General features: G+C 44.7%; 1 protein-coding gene across 1 annotated transcript in view; it reads right to left on the minus strand.

Moving 5' to 3' along the window:
* Nucleotides 1-15641, minus strand: part of PREP (prolyl endopeptidase) — an 85882-nt gene that overhangs the window by 16441 nt on the left and 53800 nt on the right. The window contains exons 9-10 of the mRNA XM_069973611.1: nt 14926-15123; nt 5081-5184 (exon numbers count right to left, since the gene is read on the minus strand). Of these exons, the coding sequence (XP_069829712.1) occupies nt 5081-5184; nt 14926-15123 (302 nt within the window). The remainder of the gene's footprint in view (nt 1-5080; nt 5185-14925; nt 15124-15641) is intronic.

Raw genomic sequence — 15641 nt, forward strand, 5'->3', positions numbered from 1 at the left:
TATTAACAGCTGCTGCTGCTGCCCTAGGCACTAAACCTGAAGACGCCCCATCTTCACGCACCTATTGGCGATACCAGACCTGACCAATACCACCATACCCCCCACCCCCCCTGGAAAAGACACCAGATTTACTGGTAAGTCTGAATCTGAATGGGAGGAGGGAAACTAAAAAAATAAAAACAAAAAAAATTTGTTTTTTCTGTCCCCCTGCTCCCTGGTGCTGCCCCCCTGCAAGGTGCTGCCCTAGGCACCGGACCACGGGTGCCTAGTGGTAAATACGGCCCTGGTGCAGTGTTTAAACAAGGATAAATCCTGCCTAGGGCATTCCTGATATGAAGAGGGCGGAGAGGGGGGCATGCATACTTGCCACGCCAATTTGACACGGGGCTGCAAGTTTAAAAGTTGTTGTTTTTTTTACGACAATAACTGCATCACCTGCCAAACGGACCCCAGGACAGATCTTGGATTGAAGTTTAAAAGCCTGACTGGTACCTGTACGGAAGTTTCTCATGAATCAAATGTTTGAGTTTCTACCCATTTCCAATAGTTTTCTCTTCCAGTTGCACACAGACTGCAGACGGAAATTACGGATTTACGGGTAACAATAATGCAAGATTAAGGATTTATAACATATAGAGTTTGTACAGATCAAATATTCAATCTATAAAATGCATGAGCTCTATATGCACATATGTTATATGGCCGAGTACTGAAGCCATACATTCCATACTGAGAGTAGGTTCCGATACACTACTCTGCATGCTCAAGTAGAACAGTATAATAATCTATAGATTATTATAATAATCTATAGATACTGTCTATCTAGCAATCAAATGCAAAACAGACAGCAACCATATACACTATCAAAAAGTTCCAAACAAATTGCAATTGGTGTTAGGAGAAGCAGCATTAGACATGGTGGTGCTAAGTGCTGGGATAAGTGACCGTGTCCCTTTAAATTGGCTAGTCTTTTTTAGGGTCTTGGGTTTCAATATACAACAGAAAACAGTACTGAGAAGACTCTCTGCAATAAAGTCATCGTATCTGATTCAGGATTTTCTCTCGGTCTCAGGAGAATATGCTGCCTGAGAACATGAAAGCAGTTGAGATGTTCATAGAAAGAGAAAGGTGTTTTGCCCTATTCAATAAAACTGTACAGACGAGAAGAAGCTTATCTGAGCTGCAATGTGACAACAATACTTTCTGAGGCGATATTCATTTATACCGGCGTCTTCTAAACCAAACAAGGAGACGCAGTGTATATGTCTGGGTTTTAACAAAAGCGGCTCATACATTTGCTGCCTTCTCAGAAAATAAGGTTCGGCTTCAAAACATGGGCATAGATTTACCTCCCCGATGCTGAACGTTTCAAAGGAACTCATTTTATTCAGAATGGGAAACTGAATGAAAGAGCTGAATTCACACACAAAAACCATATTAAAGCTTCAGGAGCTGGCAATAAACTTAGAGGAGGAGACCATTATATGGAAGGTTCACTCCAAGGAAATGTCCTCTGCGTATTATGAACAAGGATATCCACATATGAAACTGCGATTTAACGGGACACCATCTCCAAAGGAAATTATATGGGTCAGAACAAATGCAAAAATAGGAGTTCCGCAACTACCCACAGCAATAGGATTTCAGCTCTGACTTCTTGGGAGTAAACTAAAGCACCTACTGATCGAATACAATGCCACACTGGTTTTGGGGCTGGGTGATATGAGCGAACCGGCTGAGGTTTGGGTTTGTATGAACCTGAACTCTCGGCTTCTGATTCCCGCTGTCTGCCCGCTCCGTGGAGAGGGTGGATACAGCCTGATTACTGCCTGGAAAACTGGGATACATCCTATGGCTATGGCTGTATCCCAATTTTCCAGGCGGTCCTCAGGCTGTATCCACCCTCTCCACGGATTGGGCAGACAGCGGGAATCAGAAGCTGAGAGTTCAGTTTCATACGAACCCTAACCTCGGCCGGTTCGCTCATCTCTAGTGATATGGCCAGAAAATAAAATCGACAATTCTCGATTTAAATCCAGTTTTTTATTTCTTGCCAAATAAACAACATTTTTCCCTTTTGCAGCATCAAATGCTATTTTAACGATGTTTAAAACTGTATTGCTTCCCACTGTACCAGTGCTCCCCTCTGTGCCCCCATGTAGTAGACAAGCCCCCTCTGTGCCCCCATGTAGTAGACAAGCCCCCTCTGTGCCCCCATGTAGTAGACTAGCCCCCTCTGTGCCCCCATGTAGTAGACAAGCCCCCTCTGTGCCCCCATGTAGTAGACAAGCCCCCTCTGTGCCCCATATAAGTAGCTTTGCCAAATATGTGCCATTTTGTGCCCCCATATAGTATAAGATATCTTCTTTGTGCCTCCATCTAGGTAGGGTGTAGTAGTGGAGGTATTGTGCGGTGGGATGTAGTAGTAGTAGTACAGGAACAGATGAGGGGTGTAGTAGTGGTAGTACAGAAATAGATGAGGGGTGTAGTAGTACAGGAAAAGATAAGGGGCAGAGACATAGCTAGGAGCATGGGGCCCCTTGAAAACTTGGTGACTGGGGCGGACTGAGGGTTACTGGGGGAGCATGGGGCAGACTGGAGGAAGCACCCTCCTAACCCTCTGCCCGGGCGCACCCCTCCGGCACATGTGCTCGCCTCTGGGCCCCACATGGAGGTTTATACTCCCCACCACTGACCCGCCCCCATAGCGAGACAAATATCCCCTACCGGCCACACATGGAGTTCCCAGGTCTCTGGAGGAGGCCGCAGAGACTGTAGGATCGGGTGATAGTGTAGCTGCGTTTACTGAAGCTGTACAGCAAGATGGGGGGGTGCAGTGCAGACCCCCGAACCCGCTGCAAAGCTCCAGCACCCGCAGGGACATTATCACTTGATCCTTCAGTCCCTGCAGCCTCCTCCAGAGACCGGGAACCTCAATGTGTGGCGTGTATTCATCCCGCTACGGGGGCGGGTCAGTGGTGGGAATAGAGGACGCTGCTGGGAGCTCTCCCTTCTCAGGCTCTGCTTCAGGAGCTGGAGGCTGCGACCAACGCGCCTCGCCTGCCTGCACACATCCAATGTTTTTTGTTTTTTTTAATTGATTTTCTTAAAAAATAAAATCGATTCTTAAATTCTGGGCAAATTAATTTGATTAATCGCTCAGCCCTAGTCTCTACATACACATAAAACACAATCGAGTCACATTATTGTGGCTACTTATTACTTTCAACATAGCCATGAAGGAAGTGGTGAAGAATCTTGTGAGCTGAATTGGTGGGTATATAAGGTGTGTGATAGGCTGTCTGCACACACAGTTATATTCACTGCGGTCATGGCTAGATGTTAGGATTACTGTTTTTTGGGCAAAGGGTGACCGTATTCTTGAAGAACTGTTTGCTTGCTACGTTGGTGAAAGTGTAACATGGGCGGACAAACGGCACCACTGTGACTAAGGGCCCTATCACACGGAGCGATAAACTGCAGAATCCGACCCATTCAGCAGATTTTCGCTCCGTGTAATAAAGACAACGATCAGCTGAGGAGCCAATTAACGGCTCAACGTTTGTCTTTTAGCAAGTTTAAAAATCATCGGCCACTGACCACAATAATAGTGATGCATGGCCGATGGCTGATGACAGTTTTCGGTGTCCTGCAGCCTTTTGCTAGTGTTTCCTGCTCCCTGCAGCCGACTCCAGTATGGCCCCATATCTGTACTGACAGGGTACTCAGCCAATCACTGAACGCGGGGCTGTCCCATCTCAGGCCAGAAGTGTCAGAGGCGGCTGAAGGAAGCAAGAAACGTGGGGAAAAGGCACCAGGACACTGGGGGAGCATGGGTAACTATAAACTTTATTATATTCTATGTGGAAGCAAGGGCCGCACAGACATCGCTAACGCAGCCCTAGGCTCAGTAAGCGAGTGCCGATCTAGCAAACCCTACTGTATATAGGATGGTCACTACATCTCTATTAGTGAAGTTGGATTGACAGAAAAGGCTTTAACTTCCATGGCAGCAACAGGCTTAGACCTCAGCTGATTGGTAAAGGGTTGCCTTCTCAGTTTAGTCAGGTTTTCTGCTTCAATGGAATGGAATTGATGGACATAGGCGCATCACGCTAGAAATAGAGAATAAACACCATGCAACCATTGCTTTAGGGACACAAGCTGCTAGTGGAAGCATTTGGTCTGGGGAGTCTTTTTGTTACATTCTCTGGGCCCACTCATCCCTATGTACATATGAACATATCCAAATATTTACCCCTTCATTTAGATGGTCATGGGATGGGATCTGCCGGCAAGACAATGCTTAAATGTCATCGTAGACATTGGGGGAAGGGAAAAAAACAGAAGCAACATGAGAAAATTTACTTTACTGAAAGGAGTAGTAGATGCTTGGAACACACTTCCAGCAGATGTGGTTGGTAAATCTACAATAACAGAATGTAAATGCCTGGGATAAACATATATCTATCCTAGGATATTAAGAAGGGAAATACTAAAAGGGCAGACTAGCTGGACCTAGTGGTCTTTTTCTGCTGACAATCATCTATGTTTGTATGCATCCTCTAGCAGCTGAACCTTATTGAGTCACTCCCAGCCCATCTAACTGCTGTCTATGATGCACACATTAGTTACAATGGATATTAGCTGGTGGTCATAATAATGTGACTAGATTGTGTATATGTAGATATGATTCACTGAGATAGGAGCGAGAAAGTGCTATCAGATTCTAACCTTACAGTAGACTCTTGCTAACATGGGTCACAAGCCAAAGAGGAAGTCATTTTCTTCTGACAAAATCCATCGATCTAGTAAGCTCTTAGATAACTTCTAAGATGACAGGTGTCGTTATATAACCATTATCACGTTGTGTTCTTCAGGAATGGCGAGCGGCATGTCCAAGTTAAATGAAGTAGCGGTGCGGGCTCTGCAGTCAGCAGTCTGCCTACTTTGTGACAGATTATGCCCTTTTAACCACTCCGTATATCAATCAGTGCTGCCGAAGCGTCAAGGATCTAGAAGTAACAAAGTAGACACAGTATGCTATGCAAATATACCATGCATTTTTGTGGTTAATCACCTGCACTGTCTGGTAGTCCGCCGGATTGAATCCTTTGACAGTCACTTCCCGGAAAACCCTTGGCTCCTGTGCGTCTTTGGTCAGGTCATAGTAATAAATAATACCTAAAACAAGAGTACCGGAACGTCAACTGAGTACACATAGATCACGAGGGAAACAATGGATCTGAAAGCACAGAGAACTGTAATGAATGACAAAAGCTGTACACCGCTACAAAACAGTCTAGGGTACATTCATGCAGTGAATAATTTATAAGCACTTACTCCGAAGCAAATGAAGCCCTTTATATAGAGACTGCTCAATTATTCCTTATAAGAATCCAAGCTGAAGACAGTAATTGAACATTGTAAATGTTTGCGCCTTTCAAACTAAAATCAATGTAAAGCATATGAAAGGAGAGTTCCAAAGATGACATTTTTCATAACACAATGCTTCACGTTGGTAACTTATTATGGAAGAAAGAGACAATGACTTATGCCCCATAAACATAGAAGGCCTGGCTGCTAATAACACAGTCAAAGAGAATCTTATATTCAGAATGGGTAGAATGAACATTTAAACACCTCTTTGGTTTTTATCTTGGTTGGGGTTTGGACAAAAAACTAAAAAATATCTATTTGTATAATGGTCTAACTATCATATATAAATAGGGTAATAAATTATATATATATATATATATATATATATATATATATATATATATATATATATTATATATATATATATATATATTGTAGGGATCTTCCCGGGGGATAGTGTGTTTGGACACAGTTCACAGCAGACTTGGACTTGTAAAATAACAGCTTGGCGTTTATTTGCAGCATAAACAGTCCATAACAGAAATATAGCAACACTGTGCTTTAAGAACAAAACAAAAGGTCTTGCCCGTCTGGGCGCTAACTAACAAAGCAGGTTACCTCTCTGGCACTTCAGTCGGCAGTATTGCGGGGTGTGAACAGGCCCCAGCAGCGGCTGTCTTCCCAGCTCTCACCAAACAGCATGCAGGCTGTTCACTCCTGGCTGAGAGCTCCCCTGCACACTGAGCCCACCTTTTGCCTTCTTAGGCTGATTGGGATCAGAGCTCACCTGATTCCAAAACCCATACTGGATCGAGGGGGAGGGAATGGCAGATCCCACTACCAACCTATCCACCATTCCAGTAAATCCAGGCCCGGTAAAAATAAATAATAACTCAGCAGCATAGCACTGCTGAGCAACAGATCCCTCCTGGACTTACCATCTCACACTATGCATCAGCCTAGGTGAGATGTACACCCCCTCGAACACATCTCCAGTGACATGTCTACATATCCCCCCCCTCTTTTTCAGACCGGAGAGCTGAGCGTTTCGTCCCCACAGACAGTGTACCCTTGATAGGGCGTCAGCATTCGCCTGTAATTTCCCTGGCCGGTGTTCCACAGTGAAATTGAAGTTTTGTAGGAACAGAAACCATCTAGTCACCCTTGCGTTTTTCTCTTTGTTTAGCTTCATCCATGTTAGGGGGGCATGGTCTGTCACTAACTTAAACCTCCTGCCTAGTAAGTAGTACCTCAGGGATTCTAGGGCCCACTTCACTGCCAGACATTCTTGCTCCACAATGGCATAATTTTTCTCGGCCGGGGATAGCTTTCTACTCAAGTACATCACCGGGTGCTCCTCGCCATTCACGACCTGTGAGAGGACGGCACCTAACCCTGTGTTAGAGGCATCTGTCTGTACTAGAAACTCTCCCCTAAAGTCAGGGGTAACTAGCACAGGTTGTTGGCACAGGGCAGACTTAAGGCTTTGAAAAGCCTTCTCGGCCTCTGGAGTCCATGTCACCATTGCGGACTTCGCACCCTTTGTCAGGTCAGTTAGTGGGGCTGCAACTGACGCAAAATTTGGCACAAACCTACGGTAATAGCCCGTAATACCCAGGAAAGCTCTGACCTGTTTCTTTGTGAGGGGGTGAGGCAAATTCTGTATTGCCTCAATTTTATTTAGTTGTGGTTTCACTAACCCCCTCCCAATAATGTAGCCCAAGTATTTGGCCTCCTCTAAGGCTAGTGCACACTTCTCTGCATTGATGGTTAACCCCGCATCACTTATGGCATCTAACACCGCCTGGACCTTACAGAGGTGACTTTCCCAATCAGGGCTAAAAATGACCACATCATCGAGGTAGGCAGCAGAGTAATCCCGATGTGGTCGCAGGATCAAGTCCATCAACCTCTGAAAAGTGGCAGGGGCTCCATGTAACCCGAATGGCATCACTACATATTGGAAGAGCCCATCAGGGGTGGAGAATGCAGTCTTCTCTCTAGCCTCAGGAGTGAGTGGGATCTGCCAGTAGCCCTTAGTGAGATCGAGGGTAGTTATGTACCTGGCATTACCCATCCTTTCTATCAACTCATCTACCCTGGGCATGGGGTAGGCATCGAACTTGAAAATCTCATTTAACTTTCTAAAATCATTACAGAACCTCCAAGTTCCATTGGGCTTTGGGATTAACACAATCGGGCTGGACCACTCGCTCTGGGACACCTCAATGACTCCTAGGTCAAGCATACGTTTTACCTCGGATGATACCGCCTCCCTCCGTGCTTCTGGTATCCTATAGGGCTTAAGGTTTACTCTGCTTCTAGGCTCAGTTTCAATATGATGACTAATGAGATGCGTACGCCCTGGTAGGTCAGAAAACTTGTCTTTATTTCTCTGCAGGAACTCCTTAGCTTCCTGCTTCTGGGACACTGATAGGGTGTCACCAATCCTGACCGGAGGGATTGGTGGTGACAGATGACCAACAGGCTTTGTAGCCACCAAGGATTCCCTGTCTTTCCAGGGCTTGATCAAGTTTATGTGATAAACTTGGAAAGGCTTCCTTCTACCTGGTTGGTGTACCTTGTAGTTGACCTCACTGATCTTCTCTACAATTTCATAGGGACCCTGCCACTTTGCTAAGAATTTGCTTTCTACCGTGGGAACAAGTATGAGTACCCGGTCACCTGGGCTAAATGTCCTGATTCTTGCAGAACGATTGTAAATTCTGCTTTGGCCCTCTTGCGCCCTCTGGAGGTGTTCCCTTACTAGGGGCATTACAGTGGCTATACGGTCCTGCATTTGTGCTACATGCTCTATAACACTCTTGTATGGGGTGGACTCACTTTCCCATGTCTCTTTCGCTATATCCAACAAACCCCTAGGGTGACGACCATAGACTAATTCGAAGAGAGAGAACCCTGTGGACGCTTGGGGTACTTCCCTAATAGAAAACATCAGGTAAGGTAGTAAGTGATCCCAATCACGACCATCCTTTTCCACCACTTTTTTTAACATATGTTTCAGGGTTTTATTAAACCTCTCCACTAACCCGTCTGTCTGTGGGTGATATACAGAGGTACGTAGGTGTGAGATTTTAAACAGTTTGCATAGCTCTTTCATCATTTTTGACACAAATGGTGTACCTTGGTCGGTCAAGATTTCTTTGGGGATCCCCACCCTGGAAAACATATAAAACAATTCCCATGCAATTGTTTTAGAGGCAGTGTTTCTTAGGGGTACAGCCTCAGGATAGCGGGTCGCGTAGTCTAACACAACTAGAATGTACTGGTGACCCCTAGCTGACTTTACAATGGGACCCACCAAGTCCATTGCGATCCGGTCAAAAGGTACCTCTATGATGGGGAGTGGTACCAAAGGACTGCGGAAATGCGACACTGGAGCGCTAAGCTGACATGTGGGGCACGACTCACAGTATTTTTTTATGTCAGCATAAATCGCAGGCCAATAAAACCTCTGGAGGACTCTCTCCTGCGTTTTATCTGTCCCCAAGTGGCCCCCAAGGACATGATTATGGGCCATGTCGAGTACCTGAGGCCGGTACGACTTAGGCACCAGAAGCTGTTCCACAACCTCATCATTAATTTTAGTGACTCTATAGTAGAGATCATTAGCCATAGAAAAATGTGGAAACTTTTTCTCAGCTTCTGGTTCCTGAGGTACCCCATTCATAACAGTGACCTGCTCTCTCGCATTTTTGAGAGTGGGGTCCTGTAATTGTGCAGTACCAAAATTATCCCTGGACACCTCTAAGTCTGGAACATTCTGCTCAGTGGGAGGAGCCTCTTCCTCACCAGCCAGGACCTGCAAAGGAAAAGCATCATTTTCATCCTGTACATTTTTATCATTTACCGTGGGTAATGCAATAGACTTAGGGGTCTCCTCACTCCTTTCAGGGGATTGTTGTTTTCCCCATAGAGCCCAGAACAATGGAAAATCACGCCCCAATATTACATTATGCATAAGGTTTTTAACCACACCCACTTCATACTGTACAGCGCCTAGTTCAGTCCCGACATTAGCCAGTACTATAGGGTAAACCTTTGTATCACCATGTATGCACACCACGCTCATATGTCTTTCTGGCACCAAGTCCCTAGTCACCAGACTGGCATGCACCAAGGTGACAAGGCTTCCTGAGTCCAGCAACGCCTTAACAGGGAAGTCATTGACCGTAATGTTGCAGACTTGCGGTTCAGTCTCTAGTCCAGTGACCGCAACAAAAGACGGTTCCGCAAATAGCGACTGACGCCGGCTAGCGTCACACTCCATGGGCTCAGTGGTAAGAGGGCAATGGGCAGACATATGTCCCGTCTCATGGCATCTCCAGCACTGGATAGGGCCTGGTCTCCTTGGCAGGGAGTCCTTTTTAGGGCCACTTAGCCACCGGGGACCACCACCAGTCTTTTGCCCCTGAGACACCTCCTGAGCGCTCTTCCCTCTATCAGCACCCCTCCACACTCCCCCAATAGATGGAAGTCTCTTACCAGCTGAAGGCACAGGTCTGGCAGTCCGGGGAGGTGACGGTGCTGCAGGAACATCACGGAGGTAGTCGTCAGTCGCCTGGAACCTCTCCACAAGGTTGACAAGTTCATCGGCAATCTTAGGGTCGCCTTGTCCCACCAAGCGTTGCAGATCAGCAGGAAGTGCACGGAGGTAGCGATCCATCACGACCCTCTCTAGGATCTGGGCAGGAGTAGAGGTGTCTGGCTCCAACCACTTTCTTGCCAGATGAATCAGATCATACATCTGGGACCTTGCTGACTTGTCCAGACTGTAGCTCCAGTTGCGGACTCTCCGGGCACGGACAGCAGCAGTAACTCCTAGTCGGGCGAGTATCTCTGCTCTTAGCCGAGGATAGTCCTTGACCTCTTGCTCACTGAGGTCATAGTAGGCCTTTTGAGGTTCGCCTGTTAAATAGGGAGCAATGACCTCTGCCCACTCAGTGGAGGGTAACTTTTCTCGCTCAGCCACACGCTCAAAGACAGTTAAGTAGGCCTCAACATCGTCATCAGCAGTCATCTTTTGCAGCGCACGCTGCACAGCTCTTCTCACAGACAAAGTCTCTGGCGCGGCTGCTGCCACCAGCTGGGGATTAGCACCTGCAGACGCCTCCTGCTTTGCTATCAGGTGCTCAATAAGTCTCTGTTGTTGAGACATCGCTTGTTCGTGGCGCAGATTAGCATCTGTCAGAGCCTGTTGTTGCTGCCGATTAGCCTGCTCATGGCGCAGATTGGCGTCTGTCAGCCTGTTGTTACTGCAGATTAGCCTGCTCATGGCGCAGGTTAGCGTCTGTCAGAGCTTGTTGCTGTTGCAGACTCACTTGCATTAACTGCTTCATCATCTCCTCCATGTTGCTTGTCTGTTTTTGGAGTGAAGCCTTCACCCAGGACATAAGCAGCTGTAGCCAAGTTGATGCACACCGTTGCCCCTAGCAACCGTTTTGCCCGCTCCGCAGCACCAATTGTAGGGATCTTCCCGGGGGATGGTGTGTTTGGACACAGTTCACAGCAGACTTGGACTTGTAAAATAACAGCTTGGCGTTTATTTGCAGCATAAACAGTCCATAACAGAAATATAGCAACACTGTGCTTTAAGAACAAAACAAAAGGTCTTGCCCGTCTGGGCGCTAACTAACAAAGCAGGTTACCTCTCTGGCACTTCAGTGGTCAGTATTGCGGGGTGTGAACAGGCCCCAGCAGCGGCTGTCTCCCCAGCTCTCACCAAACAGCATGCAGGCTGTTCACTCCTGGCTGAGAGCTCCCCTGCACACTGAGCCCACCTTTTGCCTTCTTAGGCTGATTGGGATCAGAGCTCACCTGATCCCAAAACCCATACTGGATCGAGGGAAGGGAATGGCAAGTCCCACTACCAACCTATCCACCATTCCAGTAAATCCAGGCCCGGTAAAAATAAATAATAACTCAGCAGCATAGCACTGCTGAGCAACAGATCCCTCCTGGACTTACCATCTCACACTATGCATCAGCCTAGGTGAGATGTACACCCCCTCGAACACATCTCCAGTGACATGTCTACTATATATATATATATATATATATATATATATATATATATATATATATATATATATATGGATAAGCCAGTCACCAGCCAGCCTCTGTATGTATACAAAGTGCTTGAGGTGTAGAGAAACACTGCTGAACGAAAGGTGAGACTAATGGTGCGTTTACACAGGCAGGTTTATCTGACAGATTTTGAAAGCCAAAGCCAGGGATGGATTTGAAAAAAGGAGAAAGCTCAGCCTTTCCTTTATGACCCGTTCCCAGTTTATGGTCTGTTCCTGTCTTTGGCTTCAAAAATCTGTCAGATAAACCTGCCTGTGTAAACGCACCATAAGGGCCCTTTTACACAGAAAGATTATCTGACAGATTATCTGCCAAAGATTTAAAGCCAAAGCCAGAAACAGACTATAAACAGAGATCAGGTCATATAGGAAAGCCTGAGATTTCTCCTCTTTTCAAATCCAGTCCTGGCCTTGGCTTCAAATCTTTGGCAGATAATCCGTCAGATAATCTTTCTGTGTAAAAGGGCCCTAATGGTGCGTTTACACAGACAGATTTATCTGACAGATTTTTTAAGCCAAAACCAGGAAGAGACTATAAACAGGGAACAGGTCATAAAGGAAAGACTGGAATTCATCCTCTTTTCAAATCCATTCCTGGCTTTGGCTTCCAAAATATGTCAGATAAATCTTTCTGTGTAAACGCACCCTAAGGGCCCATTTACACAGAAAGATTATCTGACAGATTATCTGCCAAAGATTTGAAGCCAAAGCCAGAAACAGACTATAAACAGGGAACAGGTTATAAAGGAAAGCCTGAGCTCCCTCCTTTTTAAATCCATTCCTGCTTTTGGCTTCAAATTTTTGTCAGATAATCTGTCAGACAATCTTTCTGTGTAAATGGGCCCTTAGGGTCCTATTAGATGAAGCAATTTTTCATTTTCTCCAATAAACGATTGCAAATGATAACTTTTGTGAATGACCTGAAATAATACACTGAATAATAGTCGTTAATCACAATCATTTGTATAGTCTAGTCTATAAATGATCGTAATAGAGAGCGAGTAAACGATGTGTACATACACCAAAAGATTTGTGTATGATTAACAATGACTTTATGGTCATGTCAAAAGAAGCGATCAATGAGATATGAACAAATTTCCGTTAGTCGTTTGATCGTTGCCTGCATACACAAAGATTATCACTTAAATTCGACAGGTATAATGATTTTTCGCACCATAAGTTTTCTATGTAATAGGGCCCTTAGAGGCAAATGGCCTTGTTGTCAGTTCAGCAATTGGTCTTTCTTGGATCACTTTTGATAGGTAATAACTATAGAATGTCAAAAACATCCCCTCAGACCTGAAATTTTGGATTTTTTTGCCACTGAAATTTGGTTTATTAACCCTTTCTGGACCGGGCTAATTTTTGTTTTTGCGCTTTCGTTTTTTCCTCCTTGTGCTTTAAAGGCCATAGCGCTTGACTTTTTACACCTACAGACCCACATGAGGCCTTATTTTTTGCATCACTAATTGTACTTTGCAATGACAGACTTAATTTTTGCATAAAATATGCAGCTTCCTTTTTACGACGTGTGTCCTATGGAAAAACTGACATGTTTTATATATTCCTCAAGTTGGTACGATTAAAACGATATGTAACATGTATAACTTATTTTATTTGATGGCTTGTAAAAAATTCAAACCATTGTTAACAAATATATGTCCCTTAAAATCGCTCTATTCCCAGGCTTATAGCGCTTTTATCCTTTGGTCTATGGGGCTGTGTGAGGTGCCATTTTTTGCACCATGATGTGTTCTTTTTATTGGTACCTTAATTATGCCTTTAATTATGACTTTTTAATCGCTTTTTATTACAATTCTGCACTTCGGGATTTTTTTGCGCTTACGCCGTTTACCGTGAGGGATCATGAATTAAGTAAATTTATAGTTTGGGCAATTTCTCACGCAGAACACCAAAAACAAGTTTATTTATGTATTTTTATTTACAAAATGGTAAAAGGGGGTGATTCAAACTTATTAGGGGAGGGGATTATTTATCAATAATGCAACATTTTTTTTTTTACACAAATACTAGAAGCCCCCCTGGGGGACTTCTAGTATATATGCACACTGATCTCTCATAGAGATCTATGCTGTATAGTTATACAGCATAGATCGATGAGATCAGTGTTGTATTGCTTTTGGCTGCTGCAGCCAAAAGCAATAGAAGGCTGAGCCGGGATCAGCGTCATTACGGCGCAGACCTCGGCCGGTGACGGATGCAGGGGGCGATCCACACCACTAGACACCAGGGAAGGCTAAAATAAAGTATTCAGATGCAGCTATCAACTTTGACAGCTGCATCTGAATACTTAATTAGCGGGCACGGCGATCGGACCGTGCCCGCAAATAGCCGCGGTCCCGGGCTACATGCCGTACCCGGGACCGCAGCCCAGCTCTGAACTCCCCCACCCCCGCGAGGGCGTACAGTTACGTCCTCGTGCGGGAAGGGGTTAGCAGGGTTTGGGGAAAAAAAATAATAATAATTATAATCACCTGTCCCAATGCCCACGCAATGCCTGTTCCTTGACCCCACTGGCTGTCTTCTGAGCTCCCCTCCGGCTACGTCACGAGCTGGCAGATGCCCTGCTTAGCCAGTCAGTGACTGGGACGGGACACCACTGCATTCACCGATTGGCTGAGCGGGCTAAATGCCACCTGTCCATGATGTTGAACCTGGATTGTTACATACCTGGAACCTGGGAAAAGATAACAGCTGGCAGGGTCTGGGAGTTCTCATGCAGCGCAGGCTTGGGGAGCTGTAAGCATATTGGTTTGTTTATTTTTCCCCCACTCCCTGCCAGTAGTGATTTTTTTACACCCCTGTCGGACTTCTCATTTAAAGGGACTCTATCACCTGTAAAACACCCGCTAGTTTTAATTAGAGTATACAACGTTGATTCTGTATCTGCAATTTTTATCTTTCTATGTTCTTGCATTACTTTGCTATAATTTACAAATGAAGGAGTCTAAGTAGTCCTCTCCATTATATTCTTGAGCCAACTACTCCTCTCTATGCATCAACATGCCCAGTTTGTAGGCTTACACCGGGGAAATAAAAAGAAGCAGAAAGCTACAAATTACAGATTTGGAATTAGCATCCTTTATTCTACTTACAGATGACTTCAGTTTAGGGTTTTGAGGAGGGTGGGTTGGAGGTGACAGAGTCCCTTTAAAAACTGTTTCCACTTGTTTACCCTCTAAAAGTGCCTATGCTTTACCTCAGGTCTCAACTCAATATAGTACACAATGCAATGTTCTGCTTATGTACTATAATGTTGCCTTTATTCCCAGCTCTAGAGAGCACTAGTGTTAGAAACATGCCGACTGGTTTCCTTTAGAATTGGCAACACCTAGCCGGCAAATATAGTTAGGAGATTATATAGGAAAGTAGGAAAATAGTTTAGCATACAACGCTAAATAAAAGAACAACCACTCACCGGGAGATAAAAACGAAGTAAACTGGTAGAAGATTTCTGAGTCTTTCTTCTGGCCACTATATCCTACAATACTGCCAACATCCAGAGGGAAGGTCCTAAGGTGGCTGCCGGAGGCAAGGTCATGTAGTTGTAACACATTCTTTACATCATGGAGGTAGCAGAGCACCAGGAACTTGGAATGCACACAGGATACCCATTCTACAGAAAAAATACAATAAAACCATTGTTTAAAAGGTGTTACCAAATATAAAAAAGTTCAAAACAGAAGTTTGGATATCTTATCAATACAAATATATAACAGGATCATTACCTGCTATCTGTATACTTTCACTGGATGTAATTTAGATGTGGCACTAAGGCAGCTGCTTTTGAGCTAATAAGTAAGGCTGGGTTTACACTGCATTTTTTTCAAACAGTTTTTCTTTCATCCATTTTTCGTGAAAAAAATGGATGCATTTGGCGTGCACAAAAATGTGGTCAACCGTGTTTTTGAATACGCCTAAAAAAATGGGTTTTGATCTTTTTTATTTTTTAAATAATGATCTAAACAAAACACACAAATGCATCTGACATAAAACAGATTGCAAAAATGTAGTTTGAATCTAGCCTAACAAATATTCCATCTTTTAAATTACTTACTGCTCAGAGTTTACTTGATCCTCATCCACTTAAATGGTTGCAGCAATGATATTGCCTATCTGCATGTGGTTGCGGTG

This window comes from Dendropsophus ebraccatus, chromosome 6 (assembly GCF_027789765.1).
Source record: "Dendropsophus ebraccatus isolate aDenEbr1 chromosome 6, aDenEbr1.pat, whole genome shotgun sequence".
Classification (NCBI taxonomy): domain Eukaryota; kingdom Metazoa; phylum Chordata; class Amphibia; order Anura; family Hylidae; genus Dendropsophus; species Dendropsophus ebraccatus.